This window comes from Schistocerca serialis, chromosome 9, assembly GCF_023864345.2.
Source record: "Schistocerca serialis cubense isolate TAMUIC-IGC-003099 chromosome 9, iqSchSeri2.2, whole genome shotgun sequence".
Classification (NCBI taxonomy): Eukaryota; Metazoa; Arthropoda; class Insecta; order Orthoptera; family Acrididae; genus Schistocerca; species Schistocerca serialis.
The window spans coordinates 344,547,983-344,565,663 of NC_064646.1; the positions used below are offsets into that span (position 1 = coordinate 344,547,983).

At 39.8% G+C, this 17,681-nt stretch overlaps 1 protein-coding gene across 1 annotated transcript in view; it reads right to left on the reverse strand.

The window, feature by feature from the left end:
* The window catches only part of LOC126419024 (septin-1), a 60,393-nt gene extending 46,626 nt beyond the window's left edge, over window positions 1-13,767 (reverse strand). The window contains exons 1-2 of the mRNA XM_050086081.1: window positions 13,577-13,767; window positions 13,295-13,487 (exon numbers count right to left, since the gene is read on the reverse strand). Coding sequence (XP_049942038.1) covers window positions 13,295-13,487; window positions 13,577-13,600 — 217 coding nt within the window. The 5' untranslated portion in view covers window positions 13,601-13,767. The remainder of the gene's footprint in view (window positions 1-13,294; window positions 13,488-13,576) is intronic.
* Window positions 13,768-17,681: the final 3,914 nt, after the last annotated feature.

The window sequence follows — 17,681 nt, forward strand, 5'->3', positions numbered from 1 at the left end:
CGCCCCGCGATAGATCATGGGCCGCAGTCCTTCCGCGGCCATGGCCGCTTGCAGAACTCTGCTGTCATGGTGACAATGCTTCTTCTTCTTCTTCTTCTTCTTCAGGTGTCCTGACAGTAGCGGATTTCCATGTAGACTGTTGTTGTGTTTTAATCATACTCAAAGCTGGATCCCAAGCATTGCTTAGCTGGAAACCACTGTCTTTATTTATAAAGTTCGTCATCCGGCCGCATCTCCACTGACTCTTTGAGGATACAGCCCCAGAAGGTGTTCAATTGCTGTAACACCTTTGTGCCATCGTAGTTCATGTCATGTCCATGTGAGATGCAGTGCTTTACCATGGCGGTCTTGGTCATCTGTGCGTTGTCTGTGTGGCACTTATGTTTAAGAATATATATACTGAGAGGCCAATGTCAGAATATCCAGACGTGAACAGGGGTCGACAAGAGGTTCGCGAACTTAGACCAGTTACTGCCCGTTTCTCAGCCAAAAATATCCTATGAGAATGAGAAGAGTTACACCAAAATATAAGACTATATGACATAAGTGAATGAATATATGCAAAGTAGACTAATTTTCGTGTTGTAAGATCATTTACTTCTGACACCATTCTAATAGACAAAATGGCAGCATTTAGTCTTTTCAGGTCTAATACTGTCTACATTATTCCTTTTTATAAAGTGGCTTTACTAGTGAGTACTTAAATTGCCCAGGAAACTGACCATTTTTAAAGGAAAAATTACAAATATGGCTAAGTACAGCACTAAAACGTGCAGCTTAGTACTTTAATATTCTGCTAGGCAGTCCATCATATCCATGAGAGTCCTTGTCTGTATCACATACGAGCATTTCCGACATCAATCTCGGAAAGCCATTTTTCAACAGAGTTATGTGATTCCCTGTAGAAACAAAATTTTTATTTAATTCACCAGTAATGCTCAGAAAATGATTCTTACATACTGTACATATATCTGACTTATCAGAAACAGAAATATTTTTACTACAAACTGACTTTATATCATCAACCTTGTGCTGCTGAGCAGACACTCCCTTCACTATTGACCATATGGTTTTAAATTTATCCTGTGAATTAGCTATTCTATTTGTGTACAACATACTCTTTGCCTTCCTAATAACATTTTTAAGCACCTTACAACACTGTTTGCAATGGGCTACAGTAGCTTGATTGTGACTATTTCTAACATTTTGATATAATTCCCGTTTTGTCCTAAATGATATGCTTATCCCAGTAGTCAGCAACCCAGGCTGCATTTTACTGTTAGTACCCCATTTAGTACATTCTAATGGAAAATAACTCTCAAAGAGCATGAGAAATGTGTTAAGGAAAGCATTATATTTGTCATCTATGTTATCAGCACTATAAACATCCTGCCACTCTCATTCCTTGACAAGGTTTAAAAAACTCTCTATTGCTGTTGGATTAACTTTCCTACATAGTTTGTAATTATGCATAACATTTGTTTGAGTACAAAAGCCTTTTAGAGTTAAAATTTGTGCATCAAGGTCTGAAAGGTCATTCACCCTTTTACTAACAGAATACCCAGCTAGTAATGAAGAAAGAATAAAAATATTGTCTATGGCTGTGCTACTGTTCCCCTGCCTCTTGGTTGAAAAATATACAGTCTGCATCAGGTCATATGAGCTTAGGGGATCAACCAACATCCTTTTTCTTGCATAATCATATACAAAATTAATATTGAAGTCACCACATATAACTAATTTTTGGTACTTCCTGTGAAGTGAAACAAACCCTCTATAGCTTGAGTAGAAATGCTTTGAAGTCAAAGCTAAAGGACCTATAAACAACAACAATTAGAAGTTTAGTTTCACCAAATTCAACTGCCCCTGCACAACATTCAAATACCTGCTCAGTGCAGTGCCGTGATACATCTACGGACTCAAATGGAATACTGTTTTTTATGTACATGGTTTTTCCCTACCCACTCCGCAAAGAAATACTTGAAATACAACCAGCTAATCTGTATCCTGGTAAAGGAAGCCTCTGAATTGTCAAATTATTTAAGGGGTGCTCCGATATAACAATAATGTCAGACTCAATATCTATAAGCAGTTCACTAACTTTATCTCTAACACCTCTTATATTTTTTTGATGAAATATGTTAAATCCTTCTCTAATACATGCTTCTTGTGCTTGATGTAAGCTAATTGTCAAGTAAATACATGTGGTTCCACATCTTCATTGTACCCCACAAGCCACCCAATGATATGTGGCGGAAGATAAAACTGGCATCACTAACTGATCCCCCTAACCTCCTACATCACGATGGCACAGGGAACAGTGACTGTCAGTAAGCCTCTGTATTGGTTCTAATTTCTCGAATTTTCTTATCGGGGTCATTACACAAAAAGTATCTAGGGAGAATAATATGTCGTCCAATTCTTCCCGGGCAGTGCACTCTTGAAATTTTAATAGCAAACCTCTCCATGATGCATAACGCCTCTCACGTAATGTCTGCCAATGGAATTTGTTGATTACCTCAGAAACGCTCATGCACTAAGTGACCCATGATGAAACACATTGCTCTTCTTCATTAGATCTCCTCTCTCTCTCTCTCTCTCTCTCTCTCTCTCTCTCTCTCTCTCTCTCTCATCAGTCCTCCTTGGTAAGGATCCCATACTGATCAATAGTACTTAAGAACCAATTGAATAATCACCTTGTAACCCTCTTCCTCTGTGGATGAGGTCCATTTCCTTAAGATTCTTTCTATGAATCTCAGTCTGGCATCTGCTTTTCTTACTATTTGCTTTACATGGTCATTACACTTAAGGTCACTCTGTATAGTTATTCCTAGATAGTAGTGGCTTGTTTTCCTATGTAGGCACAATATTCCATTTATTTATGTTCAGGGGCAAATGCCAGAGCCTGCACCATTCATCAATTGTCTGCAGGTCATTCTGCAAATTGATACTGTCTTCTGGTGTTGCTACTTTGTTACAGACAACTGAAAAGTCTATAAATAGTCCTAAAGAGCATCTGACACTTTCTGCTATATCATTTATATGTAAAAATGGTGGTCCTATCACACCTCCTTGGCAGTACTCTGGTTCTATTTATGTTTTCCCACCAAACTGTATACCAAGCGAGATGGCATAGTGTTAATCTACTGGATCAAAATTTGGGAGTTTGGGGCTCGAACTCTTATCTGACCGTCCTTACCTAAGTTTTCCATAGTTCCCCAAATTGCTAAGATGAATACTGGGATGATTCCAGAGCAAAGGCCATGGCCAATTTCCTACTCCGTCCCTGCCTTATCCAATGCAAGCTAGCATATGTTTTATATATTTACCTGAATATATTATATCTGTAATGTAGGAAACAAAAGAAAAATTCGGAGTAGGTATTAAAATTCATGGAGAAGAAATAAAAACTTTGAGGTTCGCCGATGACATTGTAATTCTGTCAGAGACAGCAAAGGACTTGGAAGAGCAGTTGAATGGAATGGACAGTGTCTTGAAAGGAGGATATAAGATGAACATCAACAAAAGCAAAACAAGGATAATGGAATGTAGTCTAATTAAGTCGGGTGATGCTGAGGGAATTAGATTAGGAAATGAGGCACTTAAAGTAGTAAAGGAGTTTTGCTATTTGGGGAGCAAAATAACTGATGATGGTCGAAGTAGAGAGGATATAAAATGTAGGCTGGCAATGGCAAGGAAAGCGTTTCTGAAGAAGAGAAATTTGTTAACATCCAGTATAGATTTAAGTGTCAGGAAGTCATTTCTGAAAGTATTCGTATGGAGTGTAGCCATGTATGGAAGTGAAACATGGACGATAAATAGTTTGGACAAGAAGAGAATAGAAGCTTTCGAAATGTGGTGCTACAGAAGAATGCTGAAGATTAGATGGGTAGATCACATAACTAATGAGGAAGTATTGAATAGGATTGGGGAGAAGAGAAGTTTGTGGCACAACTTGACCAGAAGAAGGGATCGGTTGGTAGGACATGTTCTGAGGCATCAAGGTATCACCAATTTAGTATTGGAGGGCAGCGTGGAGGGTAAAAATCGTAGAGGGAGACCAAGAGATGAATACACTAAGCAGATTCAGAAGGATGTAGGTTGCAGTAGGTACTGGGAGATGAAAAAGCTTGCACAGGATAGAGTAGCATGGAGAGCTGCATCAAACCAGTCTCAGGACTGAAGACCACAACAACAACAACAACAACAACATCTTGTATGTCCTATACTGCTGTGCTGGGTGGTCAAAGGAGGAATATGTAAATAAGAAGGAAACGTATACACTAACAGGTTTTACTAGCACAACTTCTCATCTTAATATAGTAGTGTATCACATATGCCAGTCCAGCACACAATCCTTCTGTGTGAATATGTTAACTGAGATGATGATCTGTGAATGCATGGTTTTAAGGTGATATATACTGATAAAATTGCCTTGAGATTCCAGCTTTGTTAAGTTGTTTAAGATTTATGAGCTTTCAGTTGAGTACTCCTCGGCCATTCTCAAGTGGTGACTGTCTTCTGCTTGCTGCTGCTGTCCTTACACAGCTGCGCTGCCTCCTTTGACGCCATTGGTGCTCACTCCAGCACCATATGTGGCACCATTTCTGTTGCACTCCTACTTTAACCTTCCAACAGCAGAGTTCCAAGCTATGCTTAACTGCAGGCCACTGTCTTTATTGAGGGCATTGTCACAATCTTTTATCTCAATGCCTTCTTTTATGACACTATTCAGAAACTATTAGTCCGCAAAGTAACAGACGTCTCATTGAGTGCAATACAATGTTTGTTTTCTAGAGCATGCTCTGCTATCGATTTCTCAGGGTACCAAAGGCAAAAAAAGTCCCTCGTAATCAACAAAGTGCTGTTCAATAGTAAACACAGTCTATCTGACCTACAAATGTCCAAATGCACACACAGTATTTTACATACTCCTGACATTCTGAGGCCTTGCTAGTTGTCAAATTGTTGCTGGAGTCCTGAACATCAAGTCCATACATGACCCAGCTAATCCTTCCTGTTACTGAGCCACAAAACAGCAAAAAAAGAAGCCGCTTCGTGCCTCCTCGGGTGCATTGTGCTTATGTGTCTTCAGGAATGGCTTCCGAAATCAGTAGTTGCTGTAGCTGTTTACTCAGCATCTGAGACTGCTTCCATTTGATGCATCCTGATCCTCAGAAGAGAACGTTTCTGTGATGGATGGTCATGGCTGTTAGCACGCTGATATCATTCCATGTGGGTAGGTCTTTGATAAACACTGTGGCTGAATTTCCATTTGTGTTTTTGGTGGGCAAGGATGTCAAGGAATGGTAAGGCACCATCAGAAGTGGTCCAAAAATTCTCCTGAATTTTCAAGTCCATGAGACAAGAAAACAAATGGTCTAAAGTCTAGATCAGGGCCAGCAGTAGCCATGATGGTGCTTACCTACAATTCATAAGTTGGTAATGTGTCAGTTTTCCATATTGAATGGGTCAATTCTTTGACAAACAATGAGAGGTGAGAACAGAGACAACGTATTTCTAGTGCCAAAATTGAAACCATTGGCTTGTTTGCTGTATCAGCGAGTTTCAAGAGAAATATTTTGTGATTATGGCAGCAAGTGCTATAAAGTGGACTGATTTAAGTGATTTAGTTCGGCACGGTGATGTCGTCCACTGGTGCATCTCTCATAGATTAATTGCAGAGACATAAAGTACCAAATGTGGTGGTGAGATGACTCTTAAAGGGTCGAGGGTTTGTATGGATGGAATCATCTGGAAGCACAGCAAAAGCTGTCACGTTGAGTAAGTGGACCAACATTTTAATTCAGTCATGGAGAAAGGTAGGTGGCTTAATGTTTATCAATAGCAGAGTCACATGTTTGGTACATTAATAAACAATGATCCACTTATTCAGTGTGCTCGTGCAGATCGACTGTGTAATAACACACAGCACAGAAATATTTCACTATTTCCAGAATGAGATTTTCACTGTGCAGCGGAGTGTACGCTGATATGAAACTTCCTGGCAGATTAAAACTGTGTGCCGGACTGAGACTCGAACTCAGGACCTTTGTCTTTCATGGGCAAGTGCTCTACCAACTGAGCAACCCCAGCACGACTCAGGACCTGTCCTCACAGCTTCAATTCTGTCAGTACCTCATCCCCTTCCAAATTTCACAGAAGCTCTTGTGCACAAAAGAGCTTCTGTGGCGTTTGGAAGGTAAGAAATGACGTATTGGCAGAATTGAAGCTGTGAAGACAGGTCATGAGTCGTGCTTTGGAAGCTCAAACAGCAGAGCACTTGCCTGCAAAAGGCAATGGTCCTGAGTTCGAGTCTTTGTCCGCCACACAGCTTTAATTTGCCAGGAAGTTTCATTTCACTGCTTTTTCGAATATATCACTGGCTGCAATGTTGTCCTTGGTCTACAGATACTAGCATGATTTAAACAGCTGTGATTCATAAAAGGAGCAATTAAATCTATAATCCTTGTTAATTCCGAATGTACTATCTTTAAAACATGTCATCTGCCTGCTGCTCTCTCATTGGCTGCATAACACAAAGAGCTGGAAAACCGTCCTTTGTTCGCATCATACCTCATGGCAAGTGCTGGCAACATTCCTTCATGACAAGTATGTCCCTGGCCTATTCGAGCCCTTTACCCAATGATTGTGTTGTAAACATAATGATAAAAGCAACTAGGCTTCGCAGGAGCTATGTCCAGGGCACTGTCCCCAAAGTACTTCATAAACAGGTTGGTTACAACAGGAGCTCCTGAGATTCCCATTGCAACACTGTCCATATGGTTCAGATTTTCTCCACCATACAAAAATATATGGTGCTGTTGTGTGTGCTTAAATAAATTCACAACCATCTCGTCAAGTAACTGAGAGAGCAGATCTATACAATCTTAGATGGGAACCTGCATGACACAAGCATTTAATTCAACTGATGAAATCTGTCATATTCTTGATGTGGTGCACACAGAGACAAATGTCTGGAGTAAGGAGGCTGGCCACATGTTTCATGACTTTGTAAGTTGGTGGTAAATGGTGCTTACGATGGGAATAGGGTTGTGTTCATCTTGTGAACTTTTGGGAGGCTATACAATGTATATGGTCGTGATGCCCAAAAGAGAACATTTTTAATGGCATTCTCTTCCAGTGAATGCTGCTTGGGAAGCTCGAACAACTTACTCAGTGTTCTAGATGGTGGTTCGATCAATAATTTTGTTATGTCTCGTCCTCCATCACCATTCGAATCTTCACATAGTAGTCAGATCATTCCATGATGTCGGTGCATTGCCCTTGTCATCTAGTAGGACTATGACGAGAGAATCATGGAATCTGCGAAGACCATTGCGCTCAGCTCTAGTCGCGTTCAAGGCTGGCAGCTTGGATTTCGAGAGAAAGCAGCTTGTTTCTTGATAAATTTTCTCTGCAGTTTCACAGGGCATCTTGCGAACTGCATGTTCCACACAATGTATTGTGTCAGCGAAAGGGCTACTCCATAGTTAGGGTGTAAAATTAGCGAGTCCCTTCTTAAGAGCTGACATGGCACCCATGTTGATATTTCTCACCGCTATGTAGATAATGATGCGCTCTGTTGTTTTACATGCTGTCACTGCAAAAGCTGGCCCAATTTCCCTTTCTGTCTCTCTGTGGTTTTACACTGTAATGATATCTGTTGTACTACTGTGGCTGCATCAATCTATTCCCAATCCAAAGCTGAGAGTGACTCCATCAGCCACAGGTGGGAGGCCATTAGTTTCCACCATGGCGACGAAATGTGGTGCAGCATTAAATATTTAGGGAAGCTGCATTTTAAGAAGGCAAATTTATTAATCTCCTTAGCCCTCCTACTACACTGTGTGAAGAGATGATGATTCCACCTTTTGCTGTCACGAGCCACCATACCAACAATGCTGGTGCCAGGAGAATTTTTTGTGGTGCCAGCTTTGCCCTGCTGTGAGAGAGGATTCATCACACCAGAAAATAGATGGAAACAAAGGGCCGCAGGCTGATGGCTGTCCAACCGCAGCTGACAGAGTCACTTTGAATTCAGACTGTAATGATGCAGGCACAGTGGCACAAAAAGAGGTCATTACAGAGCAAAACCGTGGAGAGACAGAAAGGGAAATTCAGCCAATTTTCGCAGCGACCGCATGGGGCAGAATGTAGAACACGACGCATCATTATCAAAGAGACGATGAGAAACATTGAAACAGGTGCCATGTCAGCTCTTAGAAATGGACTCAGTTTTGCACCATAACTATGGAGTATCCCTTTTGTTGACACAATAAGTTGTGTGGAACATGAAGTTTGTTGAGAAACAAGCCGTTTTCTCTCAAAATCCCAGCTACCAACCTAAAATGTGACAAGAGCTGGGTTTAATGGTCTTCACAAACTTTGCAATGATCCTCTCGTCATAGTCCTGCCAGCTGACAAGGGGAATGTAGTCATCATTACGGAACAAGCCAACTATGATGCAAATATTCAGTTGATGCTGGAGGAAGAGACATATAAAAATTATTGAGAGACCCAACATCCAGAATGTTGAGAAAGATGTTGGAACTTCTCAAGCAGTTTTCACTGGAAGAGACTCTCACTAAAAAACTTCTCTCTTGGGAACCACAATCACCTACATTTTGTGGTCTTCCAAAGGTTCACAAGAAAACAACACCCCTACAGCCCATCGAAAGAAAAATTGGACTACTGACTTACAGACTTGCAAAACATGTGGCCAACCTCCTTATTCTGAACATTGGTCACGATGTGCACCACATCATGAATACAACCAACCAACTTCATCAGCTGAATTAAATGCTTGCATCTTGGAGAAGGAGATATGATCATAAGCTTTGATGTAGTGCTATTATTCATGTGAATTCTCATCAAATATTCTATAGATCTGCTCTCCCAGTTACTTGATGACACCTCTGTTGATATATTTAAGCAAGTCCTGACAATGTCGTCATATTTTTTTGTGGGATGGAGGATATCTTAATCAGATGGGAAGCCCATTAGTTCTTGTTAAAGGGGTTGACCAAAGCATCCGACCCCACCCATCGGTGTTGACCCGTGAGGTAAGACGGCTGTTGTGTGCGAGGTCACGACAGCGTGGAGTTTCTGAGGGTGACATGTTTGTAGGTCGTGTTGCTGTTTGTGGTGCCCTCTGGTAGTGTTTAGGGGTTTCGTGGTGTGGTGTATTGGGTTCAGTTTGGTGTTACTGCTTCTTCTGGCTGGTTCTCGTTTTGGCTGTGTGTGGAGTGGAATTGGTTTCAGTGAGTTAACGATTTAGTGTTTTTGTGTGAAAGTTATTGTAGTGCTGTTCACCATAGGTTGTGTGTTAATTTGAGTAAATTAATTTGTTGCTGCTCTTGTTAGGTATGGATATGACAGATAAAATTAATAGTGTGCGCTGGCATGCTATGAAGGGTGCGACTCCATTGGAGTTGATAAAATTTCTGAAGCTGTTTGGGTTGATTGCGGAGGTGGTGAAGTGCGCTGTTTGTGGGCATAAAATGACATTGGCAAAAGTTCCACCATCTTGGACCAGGGACAGTTATATGTGGCGGTGCCGTAGGGATAACCTATGGCACTCCATATGTTGCGGTTCCTGGTTCGAGAAGTCTAGGTTGGGCATGTGCGAGATTGTGTTGTTGACATATTACTTTTGTTATAAATCCTCTCTCAGTTTTTGCGCCCATGAGACTGGCGTGAGTGAGAGGAGTGTGCTTGACTGGTTTTTGTTTTGTCGTGAAGTATGTTCTGAGTTGATTAAGTACAGGGGGAAGTTGGGTGGGCCTGGGGTTGTGGTGGAGGTGGATGAGTCACAGTTTGGGGGAAAGGAAGTATGGGAGGGCTACGTCTGTGGTTGGTCTCTGGGTGTGGGAGGCTGCTGTACCAGGGGGTTGGTGTTCAGAATGTGTTTTTAGGGTTATGAAGGGGCTGACTAAAAGGGAATTAGTGAGGTTAATTGAGGAGTTTATAGAACCGAGTTTTACTGTAGTTTCTGATGCTTTTTCTTCATATAGGGGGTTGGGTGTGAGGGGGGTACAATCATTTACTTGTGACCCATAGTTTAGAGTTTAAAAATTATGAGATGGGGGCTTGTACGAATGCTATAGAGGAGATGTGGGGGGCCATTAAGTCAGTTCTTGGGAGAGGAAGGGGTGCTCTTATAACCTTCAGTCTCATTTAAATGAGTATTGTTCGTGGTAGAGCGTCCCTGAGGGGTTTATTATATTTTTTTTTTTATTTATTTTGGGGTGGGGGCTATCAGTAAGATGTACAGGTGGTTAGTTAGGGTGGTTTGGGTGGATGGCTGCGGCTCGCGGGGAGGGGGGGGGTTAGTTGTTTGTAGTGTTTGCGAGGGGGAGTGTGTTGGTTTGTGATTTAGTTGTGGAGGATCTATTTTGCTGCAATTTTTGTTGAGTTGTAACGTGAGATTGAGATTTTTTATTTTGCATTTGTTTTTTGTTTACGGGTATTTTAGTTTGGGGTGAGGGGGGAGGTTGGGTTGGGGTGTGGGTGGGTTGGGTCTTTCTTTTGATTGTGTATTTTTTCACTGGTGTGTGTGTGTGTGTGTGTGTTTGTTTTATTTTTCTTGTTTTTAGTGTATTTGTTGTGTGGTGTTGTGGCTAGTGGGGTGGTTCTGAGTTGTGTGGTTTGTTGTATTGATGATTTGGTATTGTATGTTGGTTTGTAGGTATGTAGTTGAAGGGAAGTTTTAGATTCAAAGTTGTGGTCATATCTGTGGGTTTTTTGGTATTGGAAGTTGCTGTTGACCTATGTGGGAGAAGTGAACTCTTTGATCCCAATTTGTGGTTGTGGCTGTGGGTGTTCTGATATCGGGAATTGCTGTTGAGCTATGTAGGTCGAGGAAAGTGTTCATTTCCAATGTGTGGTTGTGGGTGTTCCGGTATCAGGAGTTGCTGTTGAACTATACATGTCAAGGGAAGAGTCCGATTCCAGAGGATATTGTGTTTATGGGAGTTTTGTGTTGGTGGTTTTTTTCCTCATTTTGTGTGGTTTCGTATGGTGGTGTGTGTCTACATTTGTTTACATTTACTTTGTCCCCACCCAAAAACCCCCATTTCCCACGCTTGTCCTGTTAGTTTCATTAGGTTTTTGTAGAATGTGTGTGTGTTGGTTTTTCAATGTATTTTCATGTTTGTTGTCATGTTTACATAATGACATCATAGGCGCCATATTGGAGTCGTAGTGTATTGTCGTTTCCACCATATTTGTGACATCAGGTGTCAAAGCAGACAGGTGGAATCGGAAACTTCTGTATTTCCTGTTAAAGCCACCCTATTTTGAGGGCATTGCCCTACACAAGGCTCCTACAAAGCTTAGTTAATTTTATCATTATGCTGATGACACATTCACTGTCTGATCTTATGGACTTTAAAAGTTGGGAGAATTCTTGGATCATATCACCAATATCAATGACAACCCTCAAGATCACAATGGAGAGAGAGAGAGGTCCTTACTGATCCTTGAGATCCTTGTCTGCTGTAAAACAAATGGGTGTCTCAGCCACAGTGTTTACCAAAATCCCATCCATATCTACGCTGGCAGCTACCACCATCCACCGCAGAAATGTTCTGTTCTGCGGACCCAGGCATGTTGAGTGAAGCTGTCTAATATGCTGCAACCTGCCAAAGTAACTGAGCCATGTATGGGGAGAATTCAAGGAAAACAGCTACAACAACAGCCATATTTTGCAACCCATCTTTATGAAGACACATAAGTAGAATGCCCCCACATTTTTGCCGTTCTGTGGCTCAGTAACAGGAGAGATTAGCCAGCTCGTAAAGAGGCACAATACTGACTCAGACTTCAGGGCTCCAGCATCTATTCAACAACTTGTGAGGCCTATGAATGACCATGTAGGCCTCAGAATGCCAGGAGTATATAAAATACTGTGTGGGTGTGGACAAGTTTATGTTGGACAGACTGTATGCACTATAGAACATCACTGTGTAGAGAATGAGAGATGTTTTCACTCGCAGTACCCAGAGAAATTAGAAGCAGCGGAGCAAGCTCCAGTACACAGACACCATATTGCAGTCGATGTGACATCTGTAATTTCTAAATTATTTATTCTAAAACATCATAAAAGAAGAAATCAAAATAAAAATGAGTGACAAAACATTCGATAAACACTGTGGCCTACAGCTAAGCACTACTTGGGACCCAGAAATCAGAAGGTTGAAGTGTGCATGCAACAAAGACATTGCCGTACATGACAGGAAAAAGTTACAAGTCTCTTAGCACACACTATGGCACTTGCATCCAGTCTTTTAACACCAAAACTGGCAGAAACAGCTACAAAATTTAACCTCGAAAATTCGAGCTATCACTACTGAAATAAGCAGACCAGTATTTGCACCTCTAATATCTTTATGACAGTTATCACCATGAATGGATAGATGATATACCAACATACCTATATAGTTCAATATCTTACGAAAGCTGTAACTACAGTCTTAATACATTTCTAAATATTGAACCCTCTGCTTATATAGTTTCATACTTTTGGTTCAATACTCGATTGACATTGGTGGATACATCATCCTTTTGATTTGTTTTGCAGCATCATATTAGTTCAAAACAAAATCCTCTAATGCATCACAGCTAAGCCTGGAGCAATTCACTACAGACCAAAGCAATTTAGGGGATCCAATTGGCACTCATGTTCATTATCTAACATTCGTGATGATACTGGTAGATTAAAATACACGAAAGTCAACTACACACTCCCATCAGGGAATTATCACAACTTTATTTTACTTCAGTGATGCACACTATTTATCTTTTTGTAGGGCACTATGTCAGATAGCGACTAACCACACTGTGTGATAGTTGTTTTATCAGTGTTCCCAAAGAAACCACTGAATCACCATTTTCTTCTATGGACTTATAAAACTGTAGTACTTCATGGCAGATATCTTGAATGAATAGAGATACTGTCAGTTACTACTGATTTTATAAATCCCCCTAAGGAAAGTGTTTCATGCTCTCAAATGTGGTCTCAACCTGATGATAGTGCAGTCATTTGATGTTGCCCCCATTGCAATGAAAACAGTGTTAATCAGTTTTAAAAAAAGATTTGGTTTTTTCGGTTGTTACGGTTAATAATCCTCCCGTAGTTCAGAACTTCACAAACTTCTCGTGGAAGATATATGTTCTTCGTGGTATTGAAAGCGCAAATAAGGTGTTATCAAGTTAAGATGTATGTATTACATTTACATTAAAGGAGTCATCTATCTCCCTTACTCACTGCTTATGATGGAAAGTTACTCACCGACAGCATCTGGTACAATTCGTTCTGGATACAAATCTGTCAAAAACAGACTGTTAACGAGAGTTGACTTGCCTAAACCAGATTCACCTACCACCATCAACGTAAATTCAAATCCTTTCTTCACTGACTTACGATGCACTTGATTTGGCAAATTTGCGAATCCTACATATCCCGGCGTTTCGATACTTGCGAACTATAAAACGGAAATGCAATCATTAGTGTACAGAAATCCACTCAAAAATGAATTTATCGCCATGCAAGCACTATAACTGATTGACTTACTGTTTTCACTGATTCGTTCGACATAATATACTACTTTGTATCAACCAACACTACTATCACAACACTTACACACACTCACTCTTGTTACAACCTAAACAAATACAGGGCGTTGACAGTCTTTGGTTTAGCGCGCTCTATCATTGCCAACATGTCATATCCTATGCGCAGAGTATTTCCTGGTAGAAACATTTCAGAGTACTTCGTAAACATTGTGGATCGATCAGTATTCTCTGGGATCTATCGATACGATCCTAGAAAACTTTTTGTTACTTGATAGTGCATCAAATGTCATGCAAGTGGTACACACGTCTGAGGACATTCGCCCAAATCCTGACAATATGTAAGTAGATCGAAGATAAAACTATTCTCTTTCGCAACAACAATTTTGCAATTACGGCTACTAAATAGTTATAACATAAACACCACACTTTAAGGGCCACTACATCAATGAGGCGGAGCTGTAAGAAAGATATAGTGTAGTAAAAATTTTAGAAGAAGTTTTTATAATAAGAAACATCAATTAACATTGAAATATAAAAACTTTGACATTAACTTATCAAAGATATTGGTGGTTGAACTACGTGGATTAAATTACGTGTAGAAATATAGCAACCAGCCATTTTTTATATATATCTTTATTTATGGCTGTTGTAATAACAAGAAAAATGCTTCTCGATTTGCAGTAAACTGCTGTGCCATGATATTTTAAAATATCCTTGATTTTTATATAAAACCCTCTTTGTAATTCGTTTAGTTACTGAATAATCCATACCCTGTAAATAAATAGTTTGCAAGTGGAACTCTGTTGGTGAAACTTAATACGTCTGCTATAGGTTATGGGCCAAGCCATAAGAAATTGGAAAATACATGATTAAAGAAGACTGAAAAATTCAAAGTATGCCCGTAAAGTTATACAAACTTTCCATAAGAACATGAAATGGCGATTATAAAGTGATTATTAATAAACTTGAAGGACATAATGATTGTGTAGTATGATACATCCCTACAGTGCTTCTTTCATAAGAACTTGAAGATATTATGTGCGAACGTGTGACAGTGCCACAGGCAACACCACGTGAACAAAAGGCATCGTACGCAGAATGACAAAAGGATGACGCGAAAGCAGCAAGTCTGATAGCAAATTTGTGAACTTCTGGTGACGTGCAATAAGTTAAAGAAATGAGGAATAATTACGTGCGTGATTTTCGAGTCAAGTGCGATGAAACAAAAGATTTTAGCGCACATCTAGCTAAACTGCGTAAGCTATTTGTAGTTCCATTCGATAAATTAAAGAAATGTGAAAAGAATATGTAGACTAGATTCTAGAACAATGTTAAATGGTCAGATTTTATCCACATTAGAAAATGAATATTATAATTTTGAAGATCGTTGTGACGAAAGACCATTGGAAAAAGGGTTAGAATTTACACATGGCATACTTACTGAATGCCATGGATCAAGGTTGTCAAGTAGCTGCAATTTTTCTCTATTTCCGAAAAACATTTGACATGGTACCACAACTATACTTATTATAAAAAGTACAATCATATGGGGTATCAAGCGAAATTTGTGACTGCGTTTAGGATTTTTGTGTAGGGCATATGCAACAAGTTACATTGGACGGAGACTAATCGACAGCTGTAGAAGCGACTTTGGGTGTACTCTAGGGAAGTGTCTTGGGACACTTGCTGTTCATGTTGTAGACAATATTAAGATTAACTTCAGATTTTTCCCAGATGGTGCAGTTACTACAATGAAGTACAGTGTGAATGAAGCTGCTGCCAGACCTTCATAAGATCTCAAAGTGATGCTGAAATTGTCAACTTGCTGTAAATATTCAAAAATGTAAAATTCTGCACTTCAGAAAAAGAATAAATGTAGTATCCTATGACTATAATATCAGTGATTCACAATGGAATCAGTAAATATATACAAATACTCGAGTGTAATGCTTAGTAAGGAGATGAAATAGAAAAATTACTTAGGCGCAATCATGTGGAGAGCAGGTAGCAAACTTAAGTTTATTGGTGGAATACTAGGGAAATGTAATCAATCTACAAGGGAAATTTCTTAAAAACCACTCATATGACCCATCTTAAAAAATTGCTCAAGTGTATGGGACCCATATCAAATAGAACTAACAGGGATATTGAACATATACAGAGAAGGGCAGTATGCATGGTCACAGGTTTCTCTGACTTGTGGGAAGGAATGTTGAAAGAACTGAACTGGTTTATTCTTGACGATAAATGGAAATCATCCCAAGAAAGTATACTTACAAAGTTTCAAGAATCAGATGTACCGAATATCTGTAGGAATATTCTACAACCACCTACATTTCACTGCAGGAATATAATATAAGACCCTTCATTACAGCACATACAGAGCTGTTTAACACTAGAATAATATCCTCATATCTCGAGATACACAATAACGCAAATGTGGCTGCAGAGCAGTTGTAGTCTTCCCCAACCTATCTTCCTAATCCATGTGCCACCAGACAACAGTGTAGTGCCAACCATTGCTAGGTGAATCTTCTTGCTCTCAGTGGCTTTTGTATCTTTGAGGCATAACAACAGAAAATGTTTGACCAGTCTATATTTTTGTCTTAACTGTATTATTGTGGTACGATTATAATTATTTTAGTAGCATGCGAACTTACTGTTATTTTTCTTCCTTTTGAACTGAAGATCGTCATCATCAGAAGCCTGTGCCTCTTTCGAATATAATAACAGTGAATTTGTACGAATATTTGCTGAATCTATAATTTTGTTCTTGTTTCTATTTATGTGCGTTTACTCTAATTATTTTACCAAAACACGCGTTAACTATTAGTATTTTTTTCATTACAGACTCAGAATGGTATGACAAGAACATTTTTTGACTTAAATAGCTCAGCTGACGTAGAAGGAGTCCACCAAAAATTGTCTGATGGTATGGATGAGGATAAAGTGCGAGCAACTTCTTACGATTTAGAAGAGGAAGACTGTGACATTGATGTATCAGAGAACATTAAGGAGTGAGAGGAACACTCAGAAACAGAGTAGAGCAACAGCACACATGTGAGCTCTCAGAAAAAAAGCCAAAGAAGAATTTCTATGTCATCAGAAGCAAGTAAAGACGGTAATAGAGACATTCACTTGGAAAAAAAAATCCTTACACTTAACAGAGGAAAACCACCAAGCACAGTCTAATTGCACAGCATCCAAGTGTATCTGGAAAGGCTCAAAATACTGATAAAATGGTGGACGCATGGAAGTGTCCAATTGATCATGACGTGATATGAGACTGGTCTGAAAAGTCCTTGGAACAGAATAGAAAAAAAGTTCTTACATCACTGAAACTTTTTTTAAAATTTTTCAATGTAGTCTCCTTATAGATTAACGCACTTGGTCTAACGATGTTCCAGTGCCTTGATCCCATCTCGAAAACGAGTTTCCTCCAGGTCTGCAAAATAGTTGTCAGTTCCGGCTATCAATTCTTCATTTGAAGTGAATCTTCGTCCACCAAGAAAAATTTCCAGTTTTGAAAAGAGATGGAAGTCTGACAGAGGCGAATAAGATGGGTGTGGCAACAATTCATACCTTAGTTCATGTAACTTTGCCATGGCGATGGCACATGTGTGCAGATGCACCTTATCTTGATGGGACACGATTTTCTTCCTCACTAAAGCACGCCTTTTTTCACATATCTTCTGTTGAAATTTGTTGAGGAGGTTAGCATAGTATTCTCCAGTAATTGTTTGCCCAGTGGGGAAATAATCTACAAACAGAATCCCCTTTGCGTTCCAGAACACTGATGCCACGATCTTTACCACTGAAGGAATTGTCTTTGCTTTCTTTGGTGACGGAGAATCAGCATGTTTCCTACTGCTTTGACTGTTGTTTTGTCTCTGGGGTATAGTAGTGCACCAAACCGGCGCAAAAAATCTTGTTCGTTTCTCCAGCATCAAGTGTTGTGCAGATAATTTTTTCATTTCTAATTAAAATGTGTTATACTCTTTCAGATTACATCTGGCAAGCATGACCGTTCTGTGCACTTTTGCAATGATTTCTGGAGTAGTGACATTCTTGGCCTACCACTTGCAGATCATCATCTAAGCTCT